Source organism: Orbicella franksi, chromosome 13 (genome assembly GCF_964199315.1).
Source record: "Orbicella franksi chromosome 13, jaOrbFran1.1, whole genome shotgun sequence".
NCBI lineage: Eukaryota > Metazoa > Cnidaria > Anthozoa > Scleractinia > Merulinidae > Orbicella > Orbicella franksi.
In genome coordinates, this window is record NC_138157.1 from 10,631,804 (window position 1) to 10,648,194 (window position 16,391).

Sequence of the window (16,391 nt, forward strand, 5' to 3'; positions counted from 1 at the left end):
CTTTTTTTTTCTGTTTCTCTCTCTCTTCTTCTTTCTCAGACACTTAAATAAAGTTCATTAATTCATTTATGTTCTCGTTTTTTGAAGTCATATTCCAAAGTTGAAATGAAACTTTTTGCTGACTGTCACGGCTAGAAATTCACGTAAAATACTTCTCATTTGCCGTGTGGACTTGCGACAATTCAGTCTCAAAGGTACTCTTTTCCCCATCTTGGCCTGGCTCCAGAAGCTTGGCCTGGCGCCAAAAATTCAAACCTGGGATGTGTTTGAACTTGCCCTGCAACCGGGTTTGAGGATTGGGTCTGATTGTTGTCTGTTGCTTGGTGACGTCATCTTGAAGGAAACGCCGGGGTTTCCAAACGGTTTCATTCCTTTGTCGTTCGATTCGCGGATCGTTCATCACAGATTGTAGGACCTGGGAAGACTGAAAAAGCGTAAATGAAGCCGTTTACATGTAAACTGAAAGCGTTGATTAGTGTATTTCCGTGAATATCTTTTCATTGAGCGATCCCGTGCGATTTCATGCAGAATAAGTAGACTCCGAAGGAAGCCGTCGAAACAATCCGACCGAAATTATCTGAAAATGTTGTCTCCTCGAGATCGAGCGATGGTGAGTTTTGAGTTGCATGTAGTTTTCTTGTTAACAAAGCGATTGTAAGTGGCAGTGCTACGAAGATCTGATGATGGCTGTTCTATTTGCTTTAACTTAATGCAATTATCATTATCGACTTTCAGAGTCAGACTTCGCCATTCAAGACTCCGATGTCATTCAAGCCTGACTCGAAACACAAGCCTTCGCCATCAAGGAAAGATTTGTGGAAAGCGGAACTAGGACTCGATGGTGAGTTTAAATGGCCCAGCTGCATTCTTAAATTATATCTGAGCTGCTGAGAAAAAATCTTTGAAAAGAAGTTTACAGTCGTCTCAAAGTCATCATGTCTTGTTGTGAAAGTGACAGTAGTCGCGTGTGACGCGTTTTAGCTCATCACTTGAGTTTGCAGAGATGATTGTTTTTCTCAACTTTTTATTACTCTTGTTTTTAAATCAGATGATGATTCGTCTCCTGAAGACGGGCAGTCCTCGAGTGGGGATGAAGAGTTAGAGCCCGAGGCTGATCAGTTGTCTAGTCGAGGTGAATTGAAAAATAATCAGGCACTGTACTATGCACAGCGTCTTTAGAACGTTGCGTAATTAATTTAAAAGCTGGATTCAGTATTCCCTTACTTATAAGTCAAATTCCAGCATGGATGATTTCTGCCACCTGTTGCGTTTCTGTTATCGAGTGATTTATGATCTGTCGTTCAAAGGCTTCAGTTAGTCTCCTGGAGAAATGTTTCAATGTCAATATCTTCAGCCCTGTCGTTTTGAGATCTGTTGTTCCGCTTTGAACAATATTATTAATTAATTTGTATTTCGCTGTGGGAACATTTTTTATGTAAAGCTTGGATTTAAATTTTAATACTGTCATTTCGTCCAACTAAAACGTGATTGTTAACACTAAACGTCTGCATATCATTCTGTTGAGTTTTTTTTTCCAAAAGTAAAGCCTGTTGTTATGGCAGGAAAACATCTGGGAAAATATATGTCCCTAAGGACATGTATTTAATTGTTGGAATATCTAATGAAGTTTGCACTTATGAAGTGTAAAATGAGGAGGTTTATACAAAATGTATTGATCAACATATTTCAGTTGAGGTAAACAAATGATCAAAATGTCACTTATGAAATGCGTCTCTTATGTTTCCATCCTCAATGTCCCGTACAAAACTATGACTATTGGGACAAAAAATTGTTTGAGAGTGAAAATGGTCTTAATACTGTACTGTCATTATTCAATTTAACAGCCAGGTCACTACACAGTAAATTACTGTTTGTATGTACTTCTGATAGCTCAAGAATCATTATGGTACAAGGCTAAGAATTCTTAATTGTAAATTAAAATGAATAAAACAGAACATTTTTACTGTATGTAATAGCCTTGTATATCCACCAAAACTAAATTGTTTTCTAGCTAATTTTATCCATTTTCTGGTTTCATGAAAAAAATCTTCATAACTTAGAAAGTTAAGAGTTAGATCAACAAATAAACAAATCTGAATGTGCATTGTCCTTAAAAGAGAAAAAAATATTCTTTATTTTTGACTTAAAACGGCCTGCATTTAGTTTTTGACTGTTATCATATACTAAAACAATTTTAGTACTAATTCTAATACTACTTGCAAGGCAGGGTTTCATTTCCTCTTTTTACTGAGGTACAGGCAAGTTTCTTCCTGAGCAGTAAGAGAATCAATTCTTGAGACATCAGGACAAACCAATAGCTTGAAACTGGCTGTTACATTTGTAGGTACTTCAGTAGAGTTTCAAGCTCTTCTTGCTGAAATAAAGCAGAAGGACAAGCAACGGGAGGAACTGCTAATGAACCTGAAGGTTTGTTTTCAAGACGGGAATTTCACAGGTAGCCCTTAAGGTACTAAGGGGGCTCAAGAGAGTGCACTCAGTCCGGACAGGGTAGCTTGCTAAACTGCAGGGGTCAGTTGTTCAAAGGGTAAATTACACTATCCACCAGGGCTGAGTTGGACAAATTGCTATCCAGTGGATAGTGTGTTACCCATTGGAAGCGTTATAAGCCCTTTGAATTAATGGAGCCTGATAAATCACTGTCCAGTGGGTAAGTGTTGACAAAAGAAAGTACATCATCCACTTGAAAGTGATTTTTCTGGTGGATAGTGTTATCCATCATTTGATCAGCTGGGACCAGGTGCCTAAGTACATATGAACTGGGTTAAGGGTGAAAGCATGAATTCAATGTAGGAGACAGTGCACCAAATCTTGTCTCCTATTGGCCCCTTGCTTCCCATTATGTAGGTCAAGGCTGAGTATGTATTAGAGATAGGTTACTATTTTTTAAATATCAACCATACTTTGACTATACAGTCAAATTATGATTTTTTTTTCAAATCTCCAAGGGAAACAAAAATTGGTTTAGAAAATCAGGTAGTTTAGAAATCGGGGGTAAAATAACAGTGTTTGGATGAGGGGAGGGAAACGCCTTATGGTTCAAGTTATCGGTAGATTCCAATAAATTGAGTGTTCAAAAAATCGGGATTAGTATTTTTAGGGGTGAATCACAAAGTGGTAAGATCTAAAAGCCATGCTGTACTTCTTGATTATTATATGGCTTTTGTTAGCAGCCAATATAACACATGCTCTGATTGGCTAATTCTAGGATATTATTCTCCTCACCTGTAAAACCAAAGCAGAAAGCCATACAATACACAACGTAATATTAACCTTGAACGTTCGGTCTTTACCGGTAAAGACCTCGCTCTTGGATAATATGTAGTTATTATTGATAATGAGGGATGGCCCAGGTGATCCTGATGTTCCCCTAAATGCCTTTTGTCAGTTTTAATGCTGCAAAATTATCCTGACTTTTATGTGGCCTTGATTTTACCAATAATTGAAAACTTGAAGCGTTTAGGGCTCATAATGAACGAAAATAAACAGGATTGCCTGCATGTACCTCTAACTACTTTGAATTATGTGACCTATAGCTCCCTTGATATTAATATCGTTGTACTGATTTTCCTCGTAGGCCATGACAGACAAAACAGCCAACTACAAATCCAGGCTTCAAAAGGCAGAAAATAACAAAAAGTCACAGATAAAGATTTTGAAGAAAACCCACGAATCACAACTGGCAATGAAAGGAGAGCTTATTCACAACTTAGAGGAATTAATCGAAGAACAAGAAAGCAAAATTGCCGAACTTGAAAGTCACATCAAAGGATCAAGCCCTTCACAGTCATTGCCGGCAGCGAGCACAAAATCCTCAAGTATTAAAAAACTAGTCGACTCAATAAACGATCTTCATACTGAAAAAAGCAGAATACACGAAACGTGGCTGTCGACACAGTCGGAGCTCGAAACAGTCAAGCATGAACACAAAGAGACAGTCAATAATTTGTCAGAAAGTATTTCAGATTTAGAGTCTAAACTCCGCAAGTCACAAGCCGAGATTATCAAGTTACAGAATGTTGGAACAGAAAGTGTAAGTGTTTTTATACATATTTTGAAAATGCACCTCACACCACCAACAGTAATTTAAAACAAAATGCTCATATGATAAAATGTTTATTGACTGAGTGGGAAGGCCGGACGGAAAAATATTTGGCACTCGGTCAGGTCGCACAGAACTCGTTGCGCTCGGTCCCTACGTCCTGACCTCGAGCCAAATATGTTACCGTCCGGCACGCCCACTCAGTCAATAGGTAAATAGCATTATCCCTGATCACAAATATCTGTACATATTTTCGCGCGAAACGGCGTTTCAGGGGTTATTAGTTCTCAGGACAGTAGACAAGGCTTGTGATTGGCTTATTGCGAGTTTGGGTATGATTACACGCGAGACTTGCGAGGAACGTTACGTTGAAACAGTTCCAAACTCATACTATTAGCTTACACAGTGGACCTATTTATGAAGCTGTAATCATCGCTCACATAAAATCGGTGAAGTGCATCATTCAGAAAAAGGGGAAAAAATCGAACACTCATCACGAAAATGAAATTACTCTCTTTCATCTAGTAATAGCTAGTAATAACAACCACGGCAAACTCAGAGAAAAACTTTCTATTCTAGCGGTACACGGCAAAAAAATAATTAGCGTACGAGCGAACGCCCAGTTTGGTTTGGATATTGGCACCAAGGTAAAAGATTTGGTATTACTGTATATTTTATATCACTTTGAATAACATCATCTAATTGTAGATCAAGCCAAAAGAAAACGACAACAAGCAACTAATTTCCTTGCAAGAGGAAAACGTCGGTTTAAAAAAGAAAATACAGACTCTGGAACACGAACTTCAAAGTGCTCATAAACTACATCACAGTACAAAAAATCAACTTGAAGGGGAACTGCTGAATCTCAAGAAGAAACTGCGAGATGCTGAGGCGAAGTACAGCAGTCTGGCGGCCACGCCTCCCAAGGTTAGTTTATGTAAGATTTCAAGAAGTACTGACTTGCCTTGTTACATGTAAGGTTTCTATAAGTATAGAGCGGGTTTCAGTTTTACTGTCAAAGCCAAAACCAAAGTAATCACTCTAGCCAATTACGCGCAGACAATTCAATGAACCAATCAAAACTCGAAGTAAACACATGTGGTTGACGCAAAGGGCGGGAAAACGTGTATAAGCCAGTCACGACTGGTTTGGGTTTTACTTCTGATTGGGTCAAAAAGTGACGTGAGTGTTTTTTTAAGCCAATCGTCGAGTTCGGTATTGCAAAACCGATTTCTTTTAAACAGCAAATGAAAACTGCGTCAAGCCTTACATGATGGTATATAGTTTACGTCGCAAGGGATTAGGCTTGGTGTTTTCTGGAAATCGTACAAAGATCCTTAGACCCATAAATGGGTGGACCCTGCGTGGAAAGGACACAGCGTGGGAAGGTTGAAGGGACAAGTGAAGGGCACTTCTACCCACTGTAGGAAACCTAAATCTTGAAACGGGCTAAACAAAGGGTATAAAATTAGTCACCAAAGTATCGGAAGTTCAAGTATTGAAAGGACCGTAACGACTAAAGCGCGGGGGAAGGGACGCGTGAGGGGCACGTTTAGACTGTAGAGAAAATCTTAAAAGAAACTGAACAGTGCACACAAAAGTCTCCATAGCATTGAAGAATTGAAAACCCTAAGAACTAAACGCCTGAAAAGTTTGAGAGATTGATGAATCCTTGCCAATATGTTGTTTTATCGCTTCATTTCGTATTGACATAGATCATTGTAATTGTCATTTTCTCGTTTAATTTGTTCCAGACGAGAACCATTTCCGTTGTTTCGGAAGAAACTAAGAAGCAGCTTGATCAAATGATTGCGCAGAACAAAGAACTTGAAGAAATTCTTGCAAAGTCGAGATCGGAGTACAACGCTAAGGTACGTCATAATTAAGTCTCCCTTATTCGGGAAAAAAAATTCCATGCGCTAAGATATTGTGTTTTATTCTGCCTCCTTAGGTATCAGCTCTACAGGCTGATGTCAAGTCTTTGAAAACCAACGTAGAGGAGAGTACAAGAAATGAGCAGAAAGCTTTGGCCGATTGTCGGACGCTACAAAAAGTTGTAAAGGAAATGGGCTCTCTTGAGTCTGCACTAAAGCAGAAGGACAGCAAAATAAAATCACTCGAAGAGGAGGTACGAGTTTGTTTACACGTTAGGACCAATATCCTATGCCCTTCTGTGTCCAATTCTCATTTTCCCTTGTCAAGCCTGAGTGACAGTTTTGGAACAGCTGGTAAAGTAGCTTAGTGGTTGCGCACTAGAGGGAACTTGCTGTCGATCGTGAATAAGTTAACAGTTAGTGTGATCTCTCCTTTCTTTCTGTCGCTCAGATTGTTTTTCTCGCCTCCTCCCTCACCCCTCCCCCCTCCTCCCTTTCCTTGGAGACCCACGGGCAGTTAGTTGGGGCGGGAGGAAATAAATGGGGCAAAATTTGAAGCATCGAAGCCTTCTACGCTTCAAATTTTGCCCGATTTATTTCCTCCTGCCCCAACTAACTGCCCCTGGGTCTCCGAGGATGTTGCCCCCGCACCCTTTCCCTACTTTCCTCTGTTCTAACATTTGTTTATGTATTTTTTTCCTGCGTTGCACATCCTCTGTACAATCTTAGAGCTAAGAATTGGCTTGGGAAACTGCGCGAATGAGTACTTTCCTGGCAAGTAGACACGGATCTCAGCTACTGACTTGGTCTCCTTTCCTTGGGTTGATTTAATAAACGAAAATTGACAATCTCCTTTTTCTTGTGATGTTTTAGTTAATAATGGAAAAAACCTTTTTGTTATTCCAACAAACAGATCAGCAAATACAAGTCAGACATCGATCAGCTTGGGCAAGAATTTGAACAACAGATGAAAGATTTCGACGAGGAAAAAAGAAAACTTCTAGCAGAGGAGAGAGCCAAGACGGAAAGAGAAACAAGCTTGATGCGCTCCAAACTAAAAAGTGTCACACACCAGATGGGAGTGATGAACAATATCCTGAAAGAATTAAAACGAGAGCAGCAAGATCTTAGAATAAGTTGCCTAAAACTTGGAACTGGAATCAAACCAGCCGTTCGCGAGGCAATTAAAAAAGTAAATGTATTTCTTGTTTTAATTTAATGGTGCAAGGTGCGCCATACTATTTTACTGATGTTAACTTGTAACTACATTGTACAATCGAACCTCCCGTAAGCGTGTATTTTTGTGAGAACAAACAAGCTGTCCGCTTATGAAAGGTTAAAAATGTAGTGTTTGTATGTGGCTGGTGTTTGTATGTCAGTTTATGTGATTGACCAGACTTGTTCGTTAGTACACTAGTAGACGTTTTTAACCATGACTTCCAATACTCCCTGTCTGTGGAAACCAAACTGAACTTCCAGCTACGTTCATCACTTGTGCTGTGAGTTAACACTTTAACTTCATGAGGAAATTTTCTCTCCGTTTACTAACAGATAACAAAACGGATCGAAGGAATTGACGACAAAAACAAAGAGCTTGTAACGAAATATAAGAAGGAGATGACTTTAAGGAAGAAACTGCACAACGAGTTGGTGGACTTAAAGGGCAACATCCGGGTATACTGCCGAGTTAGACCTCTGATAAAAGAAGATGGAGGAGGAAAACATGCTGAAAATGTCATCTCCTTTGATGAGGATGATGATGCCATCCTGAACGTCTTCTCAAAGGGAGCACCAAAACTATTCGAGATGGATAAAGTGTTTAGACCAGAATCCACTCAAGAGCAGGTAAGAAATAATTCAACTGACCTGAACAAATACCCCATTTGATTGACATAGTGTGGTGTAATTTCCACTTGCCATCTTGCATACTTAAGCAACCTCTTCGTCGAAAACTGCGCATTCAGACAATTTGCGGAGATAACGTTTTTCACATCAGAAGAAACCTGTTAGTTTTCTCCCTAAGAGAAAGAAACCGCTACTTAAAGAGGTCGCAGTAATAACAAATCAAGTCGTACCAGGAATTTCACAATTTCCAGGGTTCCAGATAAGTTTTCAAGGTAGGGTGCCAATGAGGAATTCCAAGGGACCAATTTCTATTGCTCCCACCAAATCACTATAAATTTTCTGTTAATTTGTCGGGTCATGTGGCTGACCTCGTCGGGTTTTTACCTGAGACCCCTCACTTATCTGGAACACTGAATTCCTCATCCGCGGATAAAAGCTTGGAGTGAAACAAGCCGGCAAATTTCGGTTTTAATATTGTTCTTGTAAGTGTGTGATTCTCTTATGTTTTTAAAGGTTTTCGAGGAAGTCAAGTCGCTGATTGTGTCCTGTATCGATGGTTATAATGTGTGTATCTTTGCCTACGGTCAAACTGGCAGCGGCAAAACATTTACAATGGAGGTAAACCCTGAGCGTTGTATTCTCATTTTTTATAATAACTGATCGTTGACTTCAGTAGTGATTGCCTGCTAAACCCTCTTCACGTCACTAATCGTATAAAGCCCCTAGGGGTTTCTGCAATCAAAGACGTTTTCAAGGGAAGGGCGCGGTCTTTACGGTCATGAGTCACGCAAGACTAAAGCGAATAGGAGCGCTGCTTCTAATCATGTTTGCAAGCCATGTATTCGTAGTCTCTTTAGACTTGTCTGGAGACGTCGCTTTCTTAACGTGAACTCATGTGAGGGTAGCGGAGTGTTTTCCATAGCTGATTCACAATTCGCCAGAGTTTATTAAGGAAAAGATGGTTAAAGGTTAAGAAAAGGCGGAGAACACAGCGGTTAATCTATATTGCTGAAGCTCGAGGCAGGCTCTTTTTTTGTCATAGAAAAAGTAAAATGTTTTTGAAGCTTTCGATATAATTCTTTCACCTTTATTCTAAGATGACATGAAGTTGCTTTTGTGTTTGTTTCCAGGGCCCGTCTTCCAATCCAGGCTTAAATCAGAGAGCACTGAAACTTCTGTTCGAGGAAACACGTGACAGGGGAGTTGACTGGCACTTCAGTATCAACGTGTCTGTCATCGAGATCTACAATGAAATGATTCGTGATCTACTGGGCGATAATCCTTCAGCCAAGCTTGAAGTGAAACAAGGAAAAGAAGGTCTTTATGTTCCTGGCTTGACTGAAATACAGGTCAAGGATGTACAGGAACTAAACGAGGTATGGCTCACCGACCGAACAACCGACTGGATAGATGATTAGATGTTTGATTGACTGACTGACTGACTGACTGACTGACTGACTGACTGACTGACTGACTGACTGACTGACTGATTGACTGATCGAGTGATTGATTGATTGATTGATTGATTGATTGATTGATTGATTGATTGATTGATTGATTGATTGATTGATTGTTTGACTGGCTGACTGAATGATTGAATGCTTGCTTGCTTGATTGATTGATTGAGTGAGTGAGTGAGTGAGTGAGTGAGTGAGTGAGTGAGTGAGTGAGTGAGTGATTAATTAGTTAATTAATTGATTTACCGACCTATTGATTGATTGATTGACTGACTGATCGACTGATTGATTGATTGATGGACTGACTGACTGATTGATTGATTGACTAACTGATTGATTGACAGGTGTTTGCCATGGGAAAGAAGAACAGGGCTACCGCCATCACTGACATGAATGAGCATTCGTCTCGTTCTCATGCTCTTCTGTGTGTGACAGTCAACGGCCAAAATAAGACCACTGGGCACAGAAGCATTGGTAAGGCTAGCTGTCGGATATTCTTTTTGTTCTACTCCTGTTTGTTTGTTTGTTTGTTTGTTTGTCGTTTTGTTTGTTTATTTGATTATTTGCTTGTTTTTTTTGCGTTATATTGCCTTGCACATCCTCGATGGACGTCCAAACTGGCCTTTTCTCATAACTGCAAAACTTTTTTTGTTTCTCTCTTCTTTTATTTGGTCTGATGCTATTATATGCAATCTGTGCAACAAAAGTAACATTTCTAAGTATTTTGTGCAATTTTGCGTTGTAACCAGCGTCGCTAAATAAATTTGTTCACAACACGTATGAGTAAATACTACTCATCAATATCAAAATTTTTTAGAAATCTTTTAAAAAATTTTTTAACAAAAATTTAAAAAAAAAATTAAAGAAAAAATTTAAAAAATTAAAGAAATTCACAAGTTGTCTGCTGAAACATTGTAAAATATGGAAGTATATATGGCCAATTACAGTACTAAAAGCTGCTCCGATATCTAGAAAACTAGAAATTGCTCAGAATGCAAAAAGTTGCTCGAAATATGAAAAGTTGTCAAAAAGTTGCCGAGCAACTTATGGCAAGCCCTATTCTGCTCTGTTAATAAGCAAAAAGTGATCGTTTTCTGTTGGTTATATCCTCAGGAAAACTCAACCTTGTCGACCTGGCAGGCAGCGAGAGGGTGTCAAAGAGTGGGTCAGAGGGTGCCCGAATGAAAGAGGCGCAAAATATTAACAAATCTCTATCTTCTTTGGGCGACGTTATCCACTCGCTCAAAAACAAAAACTCGCACGTTCCTTACAGGAACTCCAAACTGACGTATCTTCTGCAAGAGTCTTTGGGTAAGTCACAATATGAATAGCCTATGTGTAGCCGTACCTACTCCCCGAGGAAAAACGATTTTCCTCGGGGAGGAGGTACGGCTGCACGTAGGGCCTCATATGAAAGTGTGTGCGACGGGAAATTTCCATCACTGCGGAAAAACCTGCACAAATAAAAAGAGTATATAATATTCTTCTAAAAAGGCTCTCGTAAAGCGAGGTTTATAAAGAAATTTTACCTACAGAGTTTAGGGTCATTTCAAGTCATTTTTCTTTGGCTAATCCGGGAGATGGTGTTCAGCCACAAGAATATGACGTCACCCGACGCGGTCGAGCTCATGCTTCACTTCTCAGTCTGACGGAGAGGAGCATGGGTTTACAATAGATCTGCTGGGTTTTTTTTTTCCTTCACGTAAACCTTCCTAAAATACTACTAAAGGAATAAAAACAGAGAATGAACAAGAACGACAGATCCAATTACAAAGTGCTGAGGCAAACTCAGTTGCAAAGAACGAATGTCAAAAGGAAATTGACGTCATCTGTGCGTCTGATTTCTAATTGATCATAAGTTAGAACCAATCAAAACGCGAGAATAGTTTGACTTATTATATAATGTCATGTACAGGAGGTGACTCTAAGACGCTTATGGTTGTGCAAGTAGCACCTGTGGAAAAGAATGTTGCTGAGACAGTCTGCAGCTTGAATTTTGCTCAGCGTGTCAGAACGGTGGAGCTAGGACAGGCCACCAAACGAACGATCAAAAGTTGAGGTATGGAATATTAAAAGACTGTTCTTGCTGCTTTTTAAATTATTAAGTTTATTTACTTGAGTAGTCAGCGTGAATTCCTGTTCCTCTGGAACTAGTAAAGCCTCGTCCACACTGCACCGGAAAAATTTGAAAACGGTGTTTGCACTTTGAAAAAAACGCATCAAATGTTTTTCGTCCACACTACGACTCTACGCCGTAGAAATTTGGAAACGCAACAATCAGCGGTCATTTTGGATTTGTGTTTGAGGGAAACTCGGGCAGGGAAATCACGTGATTATCGTGACGTCATCGTTTTCGAAAAGCTCCGTTATCGTGATGGATTAGTGTGGACGGTAGGCCTAACCGTACAAATAAAGCTGCGTTTTCAAATTTCCCCGGCGTGGTGTGGGCCTAAGTTGTCCTTAATTTCCATATTATGCAGTTGGCCATTTAACAGCTCTAGAATTTTGGCTTTTGTTAGTAAAGTTGTTTGGCTGCTTAATTGTTTGTGTTTTTAAAACAACCAGGTTACCAGACTTAACAAGGACTAGAAAATTGGATAGATAACGAATCAAAATAATATCAACTTAACAGTTTCTTTGTTTCTTTGTTTGTTTGTTTTCAGGAGTTAACCAGCTCACCTTCTTCGATGTCAAGGAAACCTGGAGAGAAATCCTGCGTTTAAATTGAAAGTTTTCAATGAAAATAAGATTTTCTAAAATAATATAAAATTTGCGGAGAAGTTTTTTCTGGTCAGCATAGTACTGACATCACTTGTTCTGCTTGTTTGGTAGAATTGTCCACATCAGAGTGGCCTGTGGTATCACAAAATGCTACGACGTGTTAATCGCTATGATATTTGGTATGATTGTAAAATGTTTCGATTTGCACAACATTGTATTATAAAGCAGGCAACTTTTTTTTAAAGATTTGATTCGTTTTAAGAACAAGAAAAGAGACTAAATGAAGAGACTCGACAAACTGAGGTCTAAAAGGTACTCTTGGTGAATAAAAATTACTGGGACAATTAATTTTACGAGTCACCGAAAACTCGCTAAAATCAGTTTTTTGGCAGTAAAATACTTGGCTCAGTTACAACAACAACAATGCTTTATTTTCTCTAGATACTTAATACACGTTTGCAAAGAAAATTACAATAACTTAGGGAAAAGATATGTGCTTAAAGTCGAGCCAGGGGGATAAATGAACCTTGCAGTTTCCTGGTTATACTATGAACTGAATAGCTATCTCAAGAGGTCTTTAAAGAATTTGCCTTTAGGAATTATTTAGTACAATGAGAATTGTTTTACAAATTGTCATTCTTTTGGTAAAGATCTTAAGGAATTATTTGGTACAATGAATTTTTTTTTCACAAATTGTCATTCTTTTTGTAATGCTAAAGTAAACGGTGACGAATTTTTGTATTTCTATTTAAAGTTCGGTAAAATACCAACGATTTCCTAGACATTGAATTATCTTCAATCTTGTACAGTATTTAGGCAATAAATAATTGTCTTAAGTTATAACAAATTTTGCGTGCTTGTACAGTAACGCGAATGATTCCTAGAATTTGTGGACAATTCGTCACTTATTTATACAATTATTTTTCCTTGAAAATAAAGAGAACTTAGCATTTTATGACTCACATTGCCGTTATTGCATGTAACTTGATTCAAGGAGAGAGCGTGGTTAAAATTAAGAAGGTCTTTTGGAGCTCTTCGTCATGTTACTAGGTAACCCCACTGACGTTTACCGCGGGTTCAGAGATCAGAGGCAGCCTCGTTTTCAGGATTTTTCAATTGTCAGTGGAAGGGAAAATTAAAAAGAGGCGCCCTGGCAGCGAGGAGTGCGTTTAATTTTCGAGGGTTTAAAAATTGTGCTTGTTGGTTCGCATATTAACTAGTCTTTCGACTTTCAATAAACCACCGCATTCATCCAATACTGTACGGGAGTTAGCCTGGGCTTAAGTAATATGAAGCGAACAGGCGCGTCACATGGTCCCAAATACTGTGCAACCTAGCCAGCAAAACAGGCGGCTATTTAGCGGGGCAGAGTGTCGAAAGCGTTGAACGACCGCGAAACGCTGGAGTGAGCGCAGACCGCGAGAATGGAACAACGGGGTTTTTTGTGTGACATTTAGCAACGTTGACGCTCTTTGTGCTCGTATATCATGCTTCGCACTCTTCCTTGCTAAACCATTTCTGCGGGAAAAGGCCCAAATGACAATCAATCGGTGCTTTTTTATACGTCTAATCTAATAGATATGGTAATTTCATACCTTGATCTCTTTCAGAGTTATTGTGAAAGCTGTTTGTCGGTGTCGAGAATAATGTCAAATAGCTTATTTTGTTTGTAAACAAGCCAAGATAAGAGTTTTACGTTGTAGAACTCAAGTGCTTGCTCTTATTCACAAGTCCCAGATGGCAAAATACTCTAAAAGACAAAAACCAAAAAATTATTCATACTCAGCTTTCAAATTAAAACGAGGGGGTCGGATTTACTGACGGAATATGATGGAAAATTCGTTTTAAAATGCAATCATTAAAATATTTATCTCTTACAAGTTGAAGGTGCTTCGCATTTCATTGCAATTTAATTTAGGAAATTTTTTTCTAACAAATTTATTTGCCTATGGGTATGTGGCTTTGTGCCAGTACTAAATGTGACCTCAGTCGAGTTTTTTTTAAATCCTCAAGGATCGAAATGATACTAACATGAGGCGAATATCACGAATCAGTACAAAAAAAAAACGCAGACAGAATGAGCAGAAATCAACGTGATACATTTACCTGCCGAATGTAAAGATAGGAATTCACTAATCTCAATGTTGCCGATGACCGGGCCGATGACTACAGTATAACATTAAGTTTCATTTTCAACTTTCATTTCTGTACATGCTTAGCATATGTTACTAGCATGCAGTTTACAAGAAGAAAGATGTTTTGAGCACAATGTACAATGCCCCTCAGTAGGCAATTCTGAAGCTCCAAAACGGTGATAACTCTACGGGTTGCATGCAATGCTCATAGCATAATCATCGCACTTTTGCTCATAGACAGGGCATATAAAAGCATGCATACATTTTTTTTTCGACTTCGGGTGGGATCCCTTTGCCTTGCCGGGTAAACATAACCGCTTATAAGACCCCGTTCACACTGGCTACGCCGGAGAAATTTGAAAAAGCAACTATCAACGGTCATTTTGGATGTGTTTGAGGAAAACTCAGGAAGGGAAATCACATGATTATGGTGACGTCATCGTTTTCCGTTTTCGTGACGGATTACTTTGGTTTACCTAACCGTGAAAATAAAGCTCATCATTTTCAAATTTCTCCGGCGTAATGAGAAGGGGGCCTAAGTTAACATGAAAAAGATGTTACCAAGGGATCGTAACATCATCAAATGAATGTAAAATAAAACTGACTGAAAAGCATAATACATATTCTGAAGAATATTATGAATAACTCGTTAAGAAGTGTTTACATTATACATCCCTTGTTGTCCAAAAAACCACGGGCAGAATATCCGCAATTGAATTGAGGCCAGCTTACAGCTGATTGACTGCTTTATTTGCGTGTTAGAAGCTTGTGACAGGGTGCCAAATGAAAATTCCTGTTACTTGAGAACAAACGAGTTTTAAAAATGCCTAATCAAGTCGAGAAGCCTCTCACTGTCGAGAACGAACAATAACACCTTTACTCATTGAATTTGGGCATTTCCCAATTACGCCTACAGCTGGCACGCAAGGACTTTTACAGACTGCCTTATTCATATCGACATAGTTTAATTTGAAAACCTGTGGCCTGGACGTGGTTAAAATGTTCAGGGCGTCCGTTACAAGACGATGGCAGAAAACTGCAAAGAGTGCAGTGCAAGCAGGCTCGACAGATGCAACCAGAAGCAAAGACACTGACTCGACCCGCCAGGAACATCCATCTTCAGTGCAGTGGGCGATTGATCTTCACAGAACGTCCCAAAGAAAGCGTTATTCCGAAGGTCAGCTACAGTTCGACAAGGCATTGAGGAAGCTGGCCGAAGTTTCAACTATATTAGAAAGATCGGCAACACTGGAGAGAGGTTTCGAGAAAGATTTAAGGACCATCCAAGCTAAACTCCAGATCGGTATTAATGTGCGTGAGGACGCTGAAAAAAAACGAACCAAACAAGACTGATTAGAGGAAAAACTGACAGCATAGCAAAACATTGCTTATGACTATGATTAGCAGTGTCAGTTGGTGATGTCCGGCTAATAGTTTTTGTGTAATTAATCAACATTGAGTGAGATACGAGTGTTATTGAGGTCCTCACAAGCCTTGAATCACCACAGTTTTATCACATAGGTTAACACATCAGTAGCTAAAACCTTTGTTGTGTAGTGAGCCGATCACAGAGTAAGTTTTGTCGATCGGAAACAGACGATGTGAAAATGATATGGAGGTCATCAGCACATTGCAATGAAAGTATATATAATTTATGCCGATAAATATAACATAACCAAGAATCCCAATAGCAGGGGGCTTAATCATAAGCATAAGCAATAACACAGACACAGTAGAGTACTGCTGCGTAACACCATTTTTTAGAGAAATTTATCTAACAAAAAATGATTATCGACATCTTTTGGCGCCCTAGTATGTCGGCTTATGCTTATCATGGAGTTGTTGTTTTTATGCATATCGTTTATACCCGAGGATAAACTAGCCTTACTTCACAAAGAAAATGCACGAGGGAAAAACGGCTGGTTTTCCCCTACACATAAACATAAGCATAAGCTTACATGACAAGACGCCACAAGATGTTCGTAATCACGTTTTGTCACAACAATTTCTTAAACAAAAGCGATACTTAGCAGCACTTCACTGCGTCTGCGTGTAATGCTTATGCTTATGATTAAGGCCCCTCCCACTAGGATTCTCAAGAGGCCAGCTGGACCAGCTGGACACTAGAAGTTGACCTGGGGAGCACCGAGCCGTATCCACGCAGTGGCAGCTGGAAGAAAGGTTTGAATCCACCATCCATCTAAATTTTCGAAAATTTAAGATGGCTCTGAACTTCTTCAATAAATGTTTTTTAAAACTTTACAAAACGTTGCATCTTATCATGCTTATCACAATTCAA

The 16,391-nt window shown here is 39.2% G+C and overlaps 1 protein-coding gene across 2 annotated transcripts; it reads left to right on the forward strand.

Annotated features, from left to right (window-relative positions):
* The first annotated feature begins 367 nt into the window (after positions 1–367).
* Positions 368–12,913, forward strand: LOC145464823 (kinesin-like protein KIFC3). 2 transcript variants are annotated; one of them, XM_081448620.1, is made up of 16 exons: positions 368–610; positions 736–841; positions 1,049–1,132; positions 2,345–2,427; positions 3,596–4,051; positions 4,769–4,987; positions 5,815–5,931; positions 6,012–6,188; positions 6,848–7,126; positions 7,486–7,779; positions 8,293–8,397; positions 8,910–9,155; positions 9,581–9,710; positions 10,350–10,547; positions 11,152–11,295; positions 11,900–12,913. In XM_081448620.1, the coding sequence occupies exons 1-15, from the start codon at positions 584–586 to the stop codon at positions 11,292–11,294; spliced, it is 2,664 nt and encodes an 887-aa protein (XP_081304746.1). In that variant the 5' UTR covers positions 368–583; the 3' UTR covers position 11,295; positions 11,900–12,913. The 2 variants fall into 2 exon arrangements, with proteins under 2 accessions (XP_081304746.1, XP_081304747.1); XM_081448621.1 differs by having other exon boundaries at positions 12,069–12,913.
* Positions 12,914–16,391: the final 3,478 nt, after the last annotated feature.

Bases quoted from the DNA above. Each gene is read 5' to 3' on its own strand.
- LOC145464823 (XM_081448620.1), top strand. From the start codon at position 584: ATGTTGTCTCCTCGAGATCGAGCGATG. The intron at 4,988-5,814 runs GTTAGTTTATGT...AATTTGTTCCAG, and splicing joins TGGCGGCCACGCCTCCCAAG to ACGAGAACCATTTCCGTTGT. The intron at 9,711-10,349 runs GTAAGGCTAGCT...TTATATCCTCAG, and splicing joins CACTGGGCACAGAAGCATTG to GAAAACTCAACCTTGTCGAC.